The following is an 11,050-nucleotide window of genomic DNA, read 5'->3' on the forward strand; positions in this document are numbered from 1 at the left end:
GCTGGCTAATTCCAACACAAAGTGTGAACAATTTATTTTGCCTCAAAAAAGTTGCGAGTTTTTCTATAGAAAAGTGCACAGTTTTTTTTTTTACCCCTTTTTCCCGGTTTTACCCTCTGAAACTTTCACTGTTACATTTTTTCACTTCGTTTTTGTTTGTTTACCATTGCGGGTCGCCTATAAAAAAGTTTTATGCCACTGGGTCGCTCTCGTCGTCTATCATCTGTACCACTTGCACCCAACCCCCATATCCTATATCCTTAACTCCTTTTTTATTTTATTTGATTGTTTCATATTTATGAGGATTATGCTTTAGTGTCGTTGAATGCCGACTGCTGCGGCAAGTGGCTGCCTACGTGTGGTAATTTATCTTGCGGTTAAGGACTCCCGTCTCTCTCGGCCTAAACGAAAGGTCTATTTCAAATGTGAATGCCGGATTCGCATTGTGTGCGCTTGAATGGCGAAAGGGGCGGAAGATCGTACGCACAAGATAAACAGCAATTGTGGATGAGGTCAGTGGCTAACGGACTCAATTGAATTGTAGCATTTGCGATGCGCTTTGCCAAACGTTTATTTAAACAAATCGGGTCGTACGGGTTAAAAGCCATTGAATGGAAAGCGCTTTGCGATACGATTGGAAAGGGAGGGAGAATCTGTGTGCGGATGGCGAGTCTGTGCCTGTGTGTGTACGTTCAGAGACTTGGCACGCATTCTTGTTTATCTTGCAAATCTATGAATTGCGCGCTTGCTAAATGGTTTCTACGATTTTTTGGCAAACATGCAGGCTGCGCTAGATTAATATTTATTCAATTATGCATTAAAGAGTTTATGTTGTATATCTAGTACTGGCAGATGCTGAATAAAAACAAATGAAAGTTAGAAGTAAATACTTTTCTAATTTGATATACTACAAATATTATTTATTTCTAGTGTTAGTTTAATTTCGGGTAAAGTAGTAACAGATCTGTAGATTTTGTAAATTTAGAAAATAATTTGAATAGAATAATTCATATTTAAGCAAATTTACAAATCGTTTCGTTTGAAAAAATACCCTATTAGCTGGTCATACTGTTGTTTACATTTTTGTATAGTGACCTGCCAACTTAGTTGAGAAATGCCAACTTGCCCTGCAGAAAATTTCCTAAATAATCGATAAGCATGCGCATCACATGTCGAGCGCCATTTTTGTTTTCGATGAAAGTTCTTATCGACATACACAAAGCGCATCACACATACAAAGCCATAAAAAAAATAAAATAAGCAGGCTGCATACGAAAAATTAGAAAATTAAGCGCTGCTTACGACGAGTTTGTGCTAAAGCAAATAAATAATATTTTCTTGTGTGTGTCGTCCAAACAACAGCAGCAAAATAACCAAGTTTAATATACGCCTTGAGAACATCATGTCGAAAAATAAAAAATTGTCGCTATCGGGCGACTCAACAGAGAAATTTATCTACAAGCCCAAAGATTTGATATGGTAAGACTTCTGTGGCACATCTAAATTTTGCAATGCTCCAAACAACAACTAACAAAGTGCAGACTTGCCTTGCTATAAAAAAGTTATATTTTGTGTTCGATTTGTTGCAAGAAAATATAGTAAAACCATACATAACCTCAATTGCCGCTGTGTTGGGCAAGCGTAAAATAATTGGGAAAAAATACAATTGGTTCACAATTAAGCCAATAATGCTCAGTGTGAAATACAGTTATGTCTTTTTTTTTCGTCTAAATACCCCACGCACGACTGTGTAATAGCTGCCGACGATTGCTGTTGCTGCAAACGTCGCCGTCGCTGCGTTGGCGCTTTTTTTTCGCGCGCGCGCGCGCCTAATTTTGTAGTTATTGAAAAAATGAAAACATTAAAAATATATAAACAAGTTTATTATAATAAAAATTTTGTTTATGTTTCAGGGCCAAAATGAAGGGCTTCACACCATGGCCAGGAATGGTAAGCGTAATGTTTATAATTCTGCCGACGGCAACGCCTCTGCTGCTGCCGCTGTCGCTGCCGTGTTTGTTTTCGACTGTACTTTTTTCATGCAGCAGCGGCAGAGGCGTCGGACGTCGAGTTCTGTTGCTGTTGCTTATGCTGTCGACGTCATAGCGCACTTACACGCTTCAATATTTGTTGTAAACGGGAGAGTAAAGCATTGATATCAACAGCGCGCGTATTTGTTCTGTCTTGCTTGAAATATCACATCTTTCTTTCTACTGTATGTACAGCTAAAAAATGAAGCTGAAAAAGAAATGAATTGAAGGAAACGCATTGAATTAGCTTGAACTTTGAATCAATGCGTGCATATGCGTGCGTGTGTGTTATGGCGAAATGAAATGCTCTTCTGTGTGCGTAATTGATTGTTTAATAATAGTTTTGTAACTGTTTTTTTTTTGCAGATTGTCGAGCCGCCGCTAGATCTGCTTGCCCAGCAGCGACGCGCCAATACGAAATGTGTGTTCTTTTTCGGTTCGCGTAACTTGTAAGTAAATCAAGAGCAATAATCTAACAAGAAACAAAAATCATATCTAACTAATCGTACGTATGTGTGTTCGTGTGTGTGTTTAGCGCTTGGATTGAGGAGCACAACATCAAGCCGTTTGAAGGACCGTGGAAGGATGAGCTTGCTAAGGTTAGCAAGCCGGCTGCCTTTCGGCACGCTATGGCCGACATTGACAAATATGTGGAAAATCCGGCCGAGATTGATAGTCAAATAGATGAAAGCTGCGGTATGGGCAATCATACCACCGAAGCTGACTTTGACAAAATTCGCGACGGCCTGGACAGCGATGAAAATCCCGAAACGGGCGCTGATGGCAACAATGGTGTTGTTCCCCATGTGGTTGGCAGTCCCGATGAATCCGATGGGTTGACTTCGAATACTGCAGTCGAAAATAATGCAACTTCCCCAGTTGTGACAACTACGCCCACAGCAAAGAGCCAAGCGAAACGCACACCCAAGGCTAAGTCCAGTGCTGCTGTTGCCGTCAGCAGCAAGCAAGCTAGCAAAGCCGCTTCGGCCAAATCAGCAGCAGCACAAAAGCGCCGCATCTCGGCTCAACACACGCCCACCGGTGCAAGCACAGCTAAGCGTGGACGACGCGCCGCATCTGGCGAGGCTGATCACTATGAGAGTCCGAATGCGGATTACGATGGCGCTAGCTCGTCATCGCTTGCGGCACGAGCCCGCATCGACACAGACGCCTTTTTGGGTACATTAACAAAGCGCACACCGAATGCTATTGCGTTGCTAGATCGACCTGTGGTCACACGGCCTGAGACACAGGCCATTGACATGAACTCGCGCTCCAATACGTTGGCAGATCGCGATATTGTGCCGTCGGATCAGACATTTGGTTTTCTCGGCCTGGGCATGATGGGCTCGACCATTGTTAAGGACTTGATTTATACAAAACATAAGGTTGTGGTCTGGAACCGCACCATTGATAAGGTGAGTTACCTTTGGCACAAAGTATACAAAAAATAACATATAATATCTTTTTTCTCTCGTTTTTAGTGTCAGCCTTTTGTGGATGCTGGGGCTGAGGTTAAGGACACGCCCATGGATGTAGTGGAGGCAGCAGACATAATCTTTTGCTGTGTCTCAGATCCCAAGGGTGCCAAAGATGTAATTACCATAAATTTTATAATTTATTAATTACATTTCAGTGTATTTACATATATTAATTTTCTTATTACATCTCAATTTGTTCCTGCAGCTCGTATTTGGCAACTGTGGCGTTCTGCAGTTAAAGGATCTGCGAAATAAGGCATACGTAGAAATGTCAACCATTGATCCAGAAACATCCATGGATATAGGAGAGGGCATCAGGCAATGTAATGGTCGCTATTTGGAGGCACAAATTCATGGATCGCGACAAGAGGCCGCCGAAGGCATGCTGATCATATTGGCCGGCGGTGATCGCACAGTCTTTGAGGAGTGCCATTCCTGCTTCAAAACTATAGCCAAGAACACCTTCTTCTTGGGCAGTAAGTTGACATGCCAATGGCAATTATCACTTAATCCCAAGCGTACACTAAATTCTGGTCAAATGTTCTTTCTAGCAGATGTTGGCAACGCATGTAAAGTTAACCTCATTTTGCAGACAATTCTGGGCGTTAGTCTCGTCGGCCTGGCAGAGGCGTTGGCTTTGGGTACGTAGATTCAAATATTATATCGAGAATATATATTAATTTAGATTTTTTCCCAATTCGCAATTATAGCTGATCGTTTTTCCATTTCGTTAAACGATATCATAGACATATTTGACTTAACTTCTATGAAATCGCCGTTGCTACTTGCCAAGGGCAAAGGTAAGTCTCAAGACTTATTGCAATCGATTTTATCTAATTTGTTTCTGTCGGTTTCGTTTCTAGAAATGGCCAAAGGCGACTTCAATCCGCAGCAACCATTAAGTCATATGCAGAGAGACTTGCGCCTAGTGCTCAACATGGCTGAGAATTTGGATCAGTCAATGCCAGTGACGAGCATTACAAATGAAGTGTTTAAGCATACAAAACGCTTGGGGTACAGCGAGCACGATTCTAGTGCTGTATTCGTAAGATCCAGATTTTAACATTTAGTTAACACGACTACCATTTAAACTATACATTATCATTTAGTTTAAACCATACATCAAAGGAATGAAAACATACATATAAACTGACACACACACACACACACACACAGAGACCCACACCACAATATAAAGGATAAACAGAAATACATAGACCAGACAGACAGACATAGACGCACACATATTCCGTCGTGTTGAAAGCAATGACCAAACAATATGTTTAAGCAATGCTTTTTTGCAATCATTTGCATCATATTCATTTTACTTATTGTTCTTGCAACACGAATTCTAATCCATTCATATCTCTACTCCCTCTAACTGCCTCTTCACTTTCCTCCATCCAACCAACAAAAATCAACTATCAAACAAACAAACAAAACGCAATTATACACAAAACTAGAGTAACTTCTATCCAAATCAAAGTCTAAAGCAAGCAACCATGCCAATTAACATTATGGCGAACATGCCAAGCAAACCGGGTCTCTTGACTCGCTTGGGGATGCCGCCGTTAAACTCGCGCCGCCAGCGCTTGGCCAGCGTTTGAGATCAGATATGTGAGAGCAGATCAAGAAAAAGAGAGGGAGTTAAGCAGAGTGTGAAGCGATCAAGAAAATAATGTGAATTGATGGGAGGTCCATGAAAGAGACAAGATCAAGCTGGCATATAAATAGATATGCTTATATATTTGAAGTCAATTGCCGAAGCAGTTGTGTTAGCGGACCGCTTTCATACCTCCTTGTGCGCTATAATTTGTAATAGTTTTGATTTTTTTTTAACATTTATACTATAATATTGTTTTGAATTATTTTGGGCCCAATGTTGTCAGCCGACGCCGCTGTACGAGCAATAATTCTGCATGACTTGCGACTTCCTCAACCCCGCACGTTCAAATACCTCACGCAAATTGAGCAAGTCTGTAAATTGTTGAAAGCCCAAAATTAATATTTACTTTTTGAAACTTTTTTTTTTTGTTTTGCTTAAAACTTGACGTTCACAAAAAAAAAAAAAAAAAGGAAAGGTATTTCTGAATGTACAGAGCATGCGATTCAAGTGTACAAAATGAAATAACTTAAAAAAAAAAAGAAAAAAAAAAAAACAATTAAATCATTTGAAGAACTGCAAGAACTATTGCTTGTTCGCGGCGCTGGCTGCACATTATTATGAAATTTATTTTTAACCAAAATAAAAAAGAAACAAAACTTCATGCTAGCTAGTTTACTTATTTCGCACATAAACCTAATTTGCATAATGTCCTATGCAAGAACTGCAATACCAATCACAATTTCTTAGCTTTCCTTTCATAAACAAAACAAAAGCAAACAAACAACAAAACACACAACTGGAACAGAAATAAAACAAACAGAATCACTGAAAAAAAAAAAAAAAAATACAAAAAAAAAATAAATAAATAAAAAAAAGAAAGAAAACAAAATATAGTGTAAACATTTAGAGCCAAGAGAGTGTCGAGGGATCTATATTAATAATAATAAGAATATATATACATAAATAAATAAATATATTTTACTTATTATTTAGTCTGTATTTTGTTGTAAAACAAAGAATAATAAAAAACCTTAATTTTTAACTACAATCCGAACAACAAATTTTACCATTTTAAGTACATACTGCTATTATATATTTGGGGCCCAAGAATCTTATCTTCAAGATAATTTAATCATTATTAATTGATCATTTTTGATTATATAAAAACAATCGTAGTTACCCATTTCTTAAAGAACAAACATTTTGTACATGTAACATATTTAAATATTTAGTTTCGGTTAGTATAAAAACAGCAGCTGGGCAGCCGACAACAGACACAGAATAATACAATACATACATATATACATATATTTGAGAAATAGTTGAGAAAATTTGATTGAGTTTAAAGTTAATTTGTAATCGGAAAAATAGAGATCTGACTGAATTAGGTGTAGTTGGAGCTCAACATGGATCTCCGAGGATATACAGGGATTATCTTGGTTTTATTGCTGATGTCGCTGATAAGAAACGAGGATAGGATTGAATTGGGGCTGTATGCCAACAAGGTGGTGTCATACGGTGTGCCGACTCCATTGGTGGTCACCATGTCCGGCTATCCCAAGTGTGAGCTGAGACTGCGAGTTAGCTCGCCGAGATATCTGGTGGCGCAGTGGATCGTTGGCCCAAACATTGAGCCCCCCATGAAACCGGTATTCCAAAAGACGGACAATATTGCGAGGGAGTTGAGGCGACTCAACATCGTGCCCAGCGTGAACCTGAGCTATGAGCGGGGTTACTTTGCGGAGCTGAATGCAACCTTCTGGCAGGCGAGCAACATCCGACTGAATTTAAGCGGCTTGTGCAGTTTAGGGTCTCAATCTGAACTGAATCCAGTCTCCAGAACTATTGTTTTGACTATAGATATATCGCGAGATGTCTGTATTCCCCGTGCGGAAGACCAAGCCTGCTTCCATCCGAAAACCCCGTTGGAGTTCAGTGTGATGTACGGCTTCAGAATCGAGATAAATTTGTTAAACAATTGCGGTATGGATATAAATAATTTCACCTGGACCGTGATGGACTTGGCAGAGAGCAGTGAGTAATATCCGTATTATTTCCAAACTTAATCCAGTATATTTTCAATTTAGCAAAATTGAAAACGTTGCATCACCAAACCCTTGGTCTCACCTTGGGTCCATACGCTCTGCGCTTTCCCAACGAGTCGGGGCCGTATCGCAATCAATATGTAATGCAGATTAGCGGCGATTTCGGCGAAAGAAAATTTGCAGCGCGTTGCTATATGAAGGCCCTGGCGGAAGCGGTGCACGCGATCATTAGGGGAGGCATTGTGAGGAATGTTCATAGAGAAGAAGAAATCTACATGGATGGCTCGTCGAGTCGGGACTACGCCAAAAGACCAGACGAAAAGCAATTTAATGTATATAAATGGACCTGCAGCTCGAGGGATGTCCACAATACAATGTGCAACGGTCGAATTTGGACACGTAACGTTAAATACATTATTAATATGTATATTAATATATCTAGCATATTTCGTTTGGCTATTTGCAGAAGCGACGTTTCGGATACCCGGCAAATCGTTTGCCGTTGGCAATAAATATGAGTTTCGCCTGTCAGTGGCTTCCGATATTCATCCTCGACAAAAATCGAATGCACGCCAGCTTTTATTAATTGTGGAACTCAAAACGTTGCAACTGGAGGTTACGTGCGTAAAGAATTGCGAGTCGAATGCATATGATCCGGAGGAGACTGTTCACATGGCGGTCGAGTGCCGCAACTGTGGCAGCTATAAGCCCGTATTTGCTTGGTACTTAGACGGATATGCGGCGTCCCAGACAAAGGATTTGCGCATGCGTTTGCAAACGGACAACGAAGTAAGCAAAGTCGTTTTGCGTGCTATCACATCTGATTTTCGGATCGGCACCAGGGTGAATATATTGACGGCGCGCCGTCGACCGAATTTTAGGTGTAACATAAGACCGACAACTGGCACTGAGGTCATTACGGAATTTGTTCCATGTTGCAGGATTTTTATGTCAAAAGTCAAGCGGTTTTTTTTTTATGCGGATAAAGTATTGATTAATCAGTGCTTTTACTGCTATTGCAGAGTGTATTTGCCAAATAATGTGCAAAATCTGATGGCGTTGATCTGTGACAGATATAAATGCAAGAGAATACAAATGCCATTGGTGACTGTGCATTCGCTGGGTGATATACCGACGAAGTCACCCAACGATTTGTGGACATATATGACAAAAACAAAGGCCAGATATTTCAACGTTAATAATAAATTGCGATTCATGGCGGCAGCACAAGCGGTTGCCAATGTAATACGCGAACCGAATATCGCGTTAACCTTAATGAAAGCTTTCGAACAATTTCAACCAAGATCGCTGATAACGCTGAGCTTGTTATCTCAATTCACAAAAACCCTGGCTGTCGCTCTGTCGCCAATTGGTGATAGGGATTTGTCGGTTTTGATAAAGTGCATGACCAAACTGAATGAGAACTTTCAGGTCTGTAGGGATACGAATGATGCGCAGCTGCTTATCAACGCACCCTACTTGAATACGGCGCTCGGCCTTGTTAAGATCAGTAATATTATGAATGCTATCAACAAGGGTATACCAACTCCGGCCAAATTCATATTCGATCAGTATAACCAGGCTGTGAAGGATAAGAAACTGCAACAGGCAGTCATAGATGAACTGCTCGAGGAGGTCTCTAAAATTGACAATAAGTTGGTGAAGGGGCGTTCGGAGAGATGGGTTAGATCCCTGTGGCAAACGGAGCGACTGTCTCGTTTCTTATCCATGGCTCGCCAACACGGCGTGAACTCGAATGACACCGAAGGCGTTGTTATAGACAGTGTGACCCTCTCGCTGCATTGCATGCTATTCAAGCCCGGCCTTCAGTATGCCATCGATACGAATGACGCGAGACATACAGTGTACCTGTCGTCGGAGCTGCTTGATGAACTTAAGGATCCCCAAACAAATAAAGTATGCGTCAAAATCATCTCAAGTATACGCAATCTGAACTGGTGGTATCCCGAGGAGAGACAGCCAACCAACGAGCTGCTCACTGTGCATGCTTACAAACACGGATATGAGTTTCACGAGGAGCTCCGGTTGCATAATAGCTATATTTCCTTTCGATCGCTGACTGGCCAGCTCAAGCCCGCCACTGATATTCCCAAAAAACGTAAGTATTAATATATACATAATAGACTGCCGCAACATTCACTTAGACTCTGTTCCAATGGGAACAAAGTTTAACATGAATATTTCTTGATATCAATTTTTATTTTACAGAAGAGATTGATGGAGTATCTCAGCCGCTTGACCTCAATACTAGCAGAAGCTATGGCCAGCGAATCGAGTGGAAGAGCATAGCAGGACTTCCAGAGGAATCGGATAATGACGATAATCTCGCAGAAACAGGGAAATATGTGAATTGCTTGCAATATAGCCAATTGCATACGAAAATGCAACTGCTTGCGTATCGCTTACAGTTGGACCAGAGGTCGATGGTTGCCGTGCGCTTCAAGAACACCACACACAGGCTACATGTGCTCCTGGTGATGAAAGTGCTCCCCAAAAATCTAGTGTCTGCCGTTGCCAATTCCGAGTGTAGCGTGCCGGCCCACTCGACCAATACGACGATAGTACTGCGCAACAAATGCTCTAGGGCGAAACGGGTGTATCTGGTCATACGGCTGTTTGGCGACGATGAATCGGATGGCCCGATACCCGGCGGTCCGGCCAACTTCTCGTTTGTTTTTCAGGTGCGCAGCTGCGACTATTGGAAGAAAGATGAACGGCAGTGGAAGCACATTAACTGCCTGCCAGGACTGCAGTATCCGAGGCAGGGCTACATATACTGCAACTGCAGCGTGATGGGTACGTTTACCAGCTATGTGTACTATGTGCCTGCCATTGCTGTGCCCATCAATATCACCAAGGATATTCAATTCAACTGGGTCCTTCTGAGCATTTACATTTTCGCGTTGCTAGGCACGTTAATTGTGCTGGCGCTGCTGTTTCGGTATCATAATCATCAGCCTGGCAAAACTATCGCCTGCGACATGACCGCCCTGGAGGAAGCCTCAGATCGGGATGTGCATGACCTGTTGATCTATGTGAGAACGGGCTGTCGGGACAATGCTCTGACTACGGCCACGGTGCGTCTGATCTTTGAGACAACCAAGCGGGCTGAGTTGCAGTTTACGCTAATGCAAAATCCGGAAAGTCCCGAATTGACGCGCAACTCCACGTATATATTGTGGCTGCGCAGCAGGGATATACGGATACCCACCCGCATCGCAGTTGTCCACAATAATGAGGGACGGTATCCCAGTTGGTATTTGCACTACATCGAGGTGATCGATATACAGACACAGCAGGTGCAGGTGTTCAAGGTTAATCGTTGGGTGCGCCACAAGTTCCTAATCCTCAGCTCATCGATGGTTGTGCGGCCGGGCGAGCAGGCAGTGGAAGGTAGTTGGCGTGATCGATTCGTTGCTGAGTTCGAGCGGCAGTGGATCAACTGGGGCCTCTGGCAGCCGCTGACCGGCAAGTGGCGGGGCGCCGGCATCTTTGATACTATGACGCGTGCTCAGCGGGTTTGCATATTCCTCAATAAGTTGCTCATAACGTATACCGTGTGCGCATGCGTTTCGGCACCTGCCAAACAGGAGTCGGCGTACCAGGACACCATTTACTTCGATTATCAATCGTTTTTTGTGATGGCTATTATTAGCCTGATATTGACCAACTTAGCTCAGTATATCCTTGAGAAACTGGTTTCGCTCAGTCATTAAAAATTTGTAATTTAATAAATAAAAACAAAATTAGCCGAAATGAATTGAGGTAGAAATTTGGCCTTAGGGGATGTACGCATTTTAGAGAAAATTTAATAATTTTTTTATTTGACAGTATGAAATTTGAATTTTGATGCACAATTTAATTTTA

At 41.8% G+C, this 11,050-nt stretch overlaps 2 protein-coding genes across 5 annotated transcripts; both read left to right on the forward strand.

Annotated features, from left to right (window-relative positions):
* The first annotated feature begins 1,188 nt into the window (after positions 1-1,188).
* Positions 1,189-6,165, forward strand: Ndf (Nucleosome-destabilizing factor). 3 transcript variants are annotated; one of them, XM_030384516.2, is made up of 10 exons: positions 1,189-1,479; positions 1,914-1,950; positions 2,397-2,479; positions 2,566-3,448; positions 3,515-3,625; positions 3,717-3,987; positions 4,063-4,152; positions 4,222-4,311; positions 4,375-4,556; positions 4,975-6,165. In XM_030384516.2, the coding sequence occupies exons 1-10, from the start codon at positions 1,403-1,405 to the stop codon at positions 5,116-5,118; spliced, it is 1,968 nt and encodes a 655-aa protein (XP_030240376.1). In that variant the 5' UTR covers positions 1,189-1,402; the 3' UTR covers positions 5,119-6,165. The 3 variants fall into 3 exon arrangements, with proteins under 3 accessions (XP_030240376.1, XP_030240378.1, XP_030240379.1); XM_030384518.2 differs by having other exon boundaries at positions 1,190-1,479; positions 4,375-6,165; XM_030384519.2 differs by having other exon boundaries at positions 1,192-1,479; positions 4,066-4,152; positions 4,375-6,165.
* Positions 6,166-6,392: 227 nt separating this feature from the next.
* On the forward strand, positions 6,393-10,903 carry LOC115562636 (uncharacterized). Of its 2 annotated transcripts, XM_030384509.2 has the most exons (5): positions 6,393-7,151; positions 7,205-7,561; positions 7,629-9,281; positions 9,392-9,744; positions 9,865-10,903. In XM_030384509.2, the coding sequence occupies exons 1-5, from the start codon at positions 6,524-6,526 to the stop codon at positions 10,897-10,899; spliced, it is 4,026 nt and encodes a 1,341-aa protein (XP_030240369.1). In that variant the 5' UTR covers positions 6,393-6,523; the 3' UTR covers positions 10,900-10,903. The 2 variants fall into 2 exon arrangements, with proteins under 2 accessions (XP_030240369.1, XP_030240368.1); XM_030384508.2 differs by having other exon boundaries at positions 6,395-7,151; positions 9,392-10,903.
* The last annotated feature ends 147 nt before the right edge of the window (positions 10,904-11,050 follow it).

The sequence above is a fragment of the Drosophila navojoa genome, chromosome 3, assembly GCF_054131105.1.
Source record: "Drosophila navojoa isolate 15081-1374.11 chromosome 3, UAZ_NAV_1.0, whole genome shotgun sequence".
Lineage (NCBI taxonomy): Eukaryota > Metazoa > Arthropoda > Insecta > Diptera > Drosophilidae > Drosophila > Drosophila navojoa.

What these genes read in the sequence shown, in the direction of transcription:
- LOC115562636 (XM_030384508.2), top strand. Translation starts at nt 6,524, where the DNA reads ATGGATCTCCGAGGATATACAGGGATTATCTTGGTTTTATTGCTGATG. An exon ending in GATGGACTTGGCAGAGAGCA is followed by an intron (nt 7,152 to 7,204) that starts GTGAGTAATATC and finishes TTTTCAATTTAG; the next exon opens with CAAAATTGAAAACGTTGCAT. An exon ending in CAACGGTCGAATTTGGACAC is followed by an intron (nt 7,562 to 7,628) that starts GTAACGTTAAAT and finishes GGCTATTTGCAG; the next exon opens with AAGCGACGTTTCGGATACCC.
- Ndf (XM_030384516.2), top strand. Translation starts at nt 1,403, where the DNA reads ATGTCGAAAAATAAAAAATTGTCGCTATCGGGCGACTCAACAGAGAAA. An exon ending in AAGCCCAAAGATTTGATATG is followed by an intron (nt 1,480 to 1,913) that starts GTAAGACTTCTG and finishes TTTATGTTTCAG; the next exon opens with GGCCAAAATGAAGGGCTTCA. An exon ending in GGCAGAGGCGTTGGCTTTGG is followed by an intron (nt 4,153 to 4,221) that starts GTACGTAGATTC and finishes TCGCAATTATAG; the next exon opens with CTGATCGTTTTTCCATTTCG.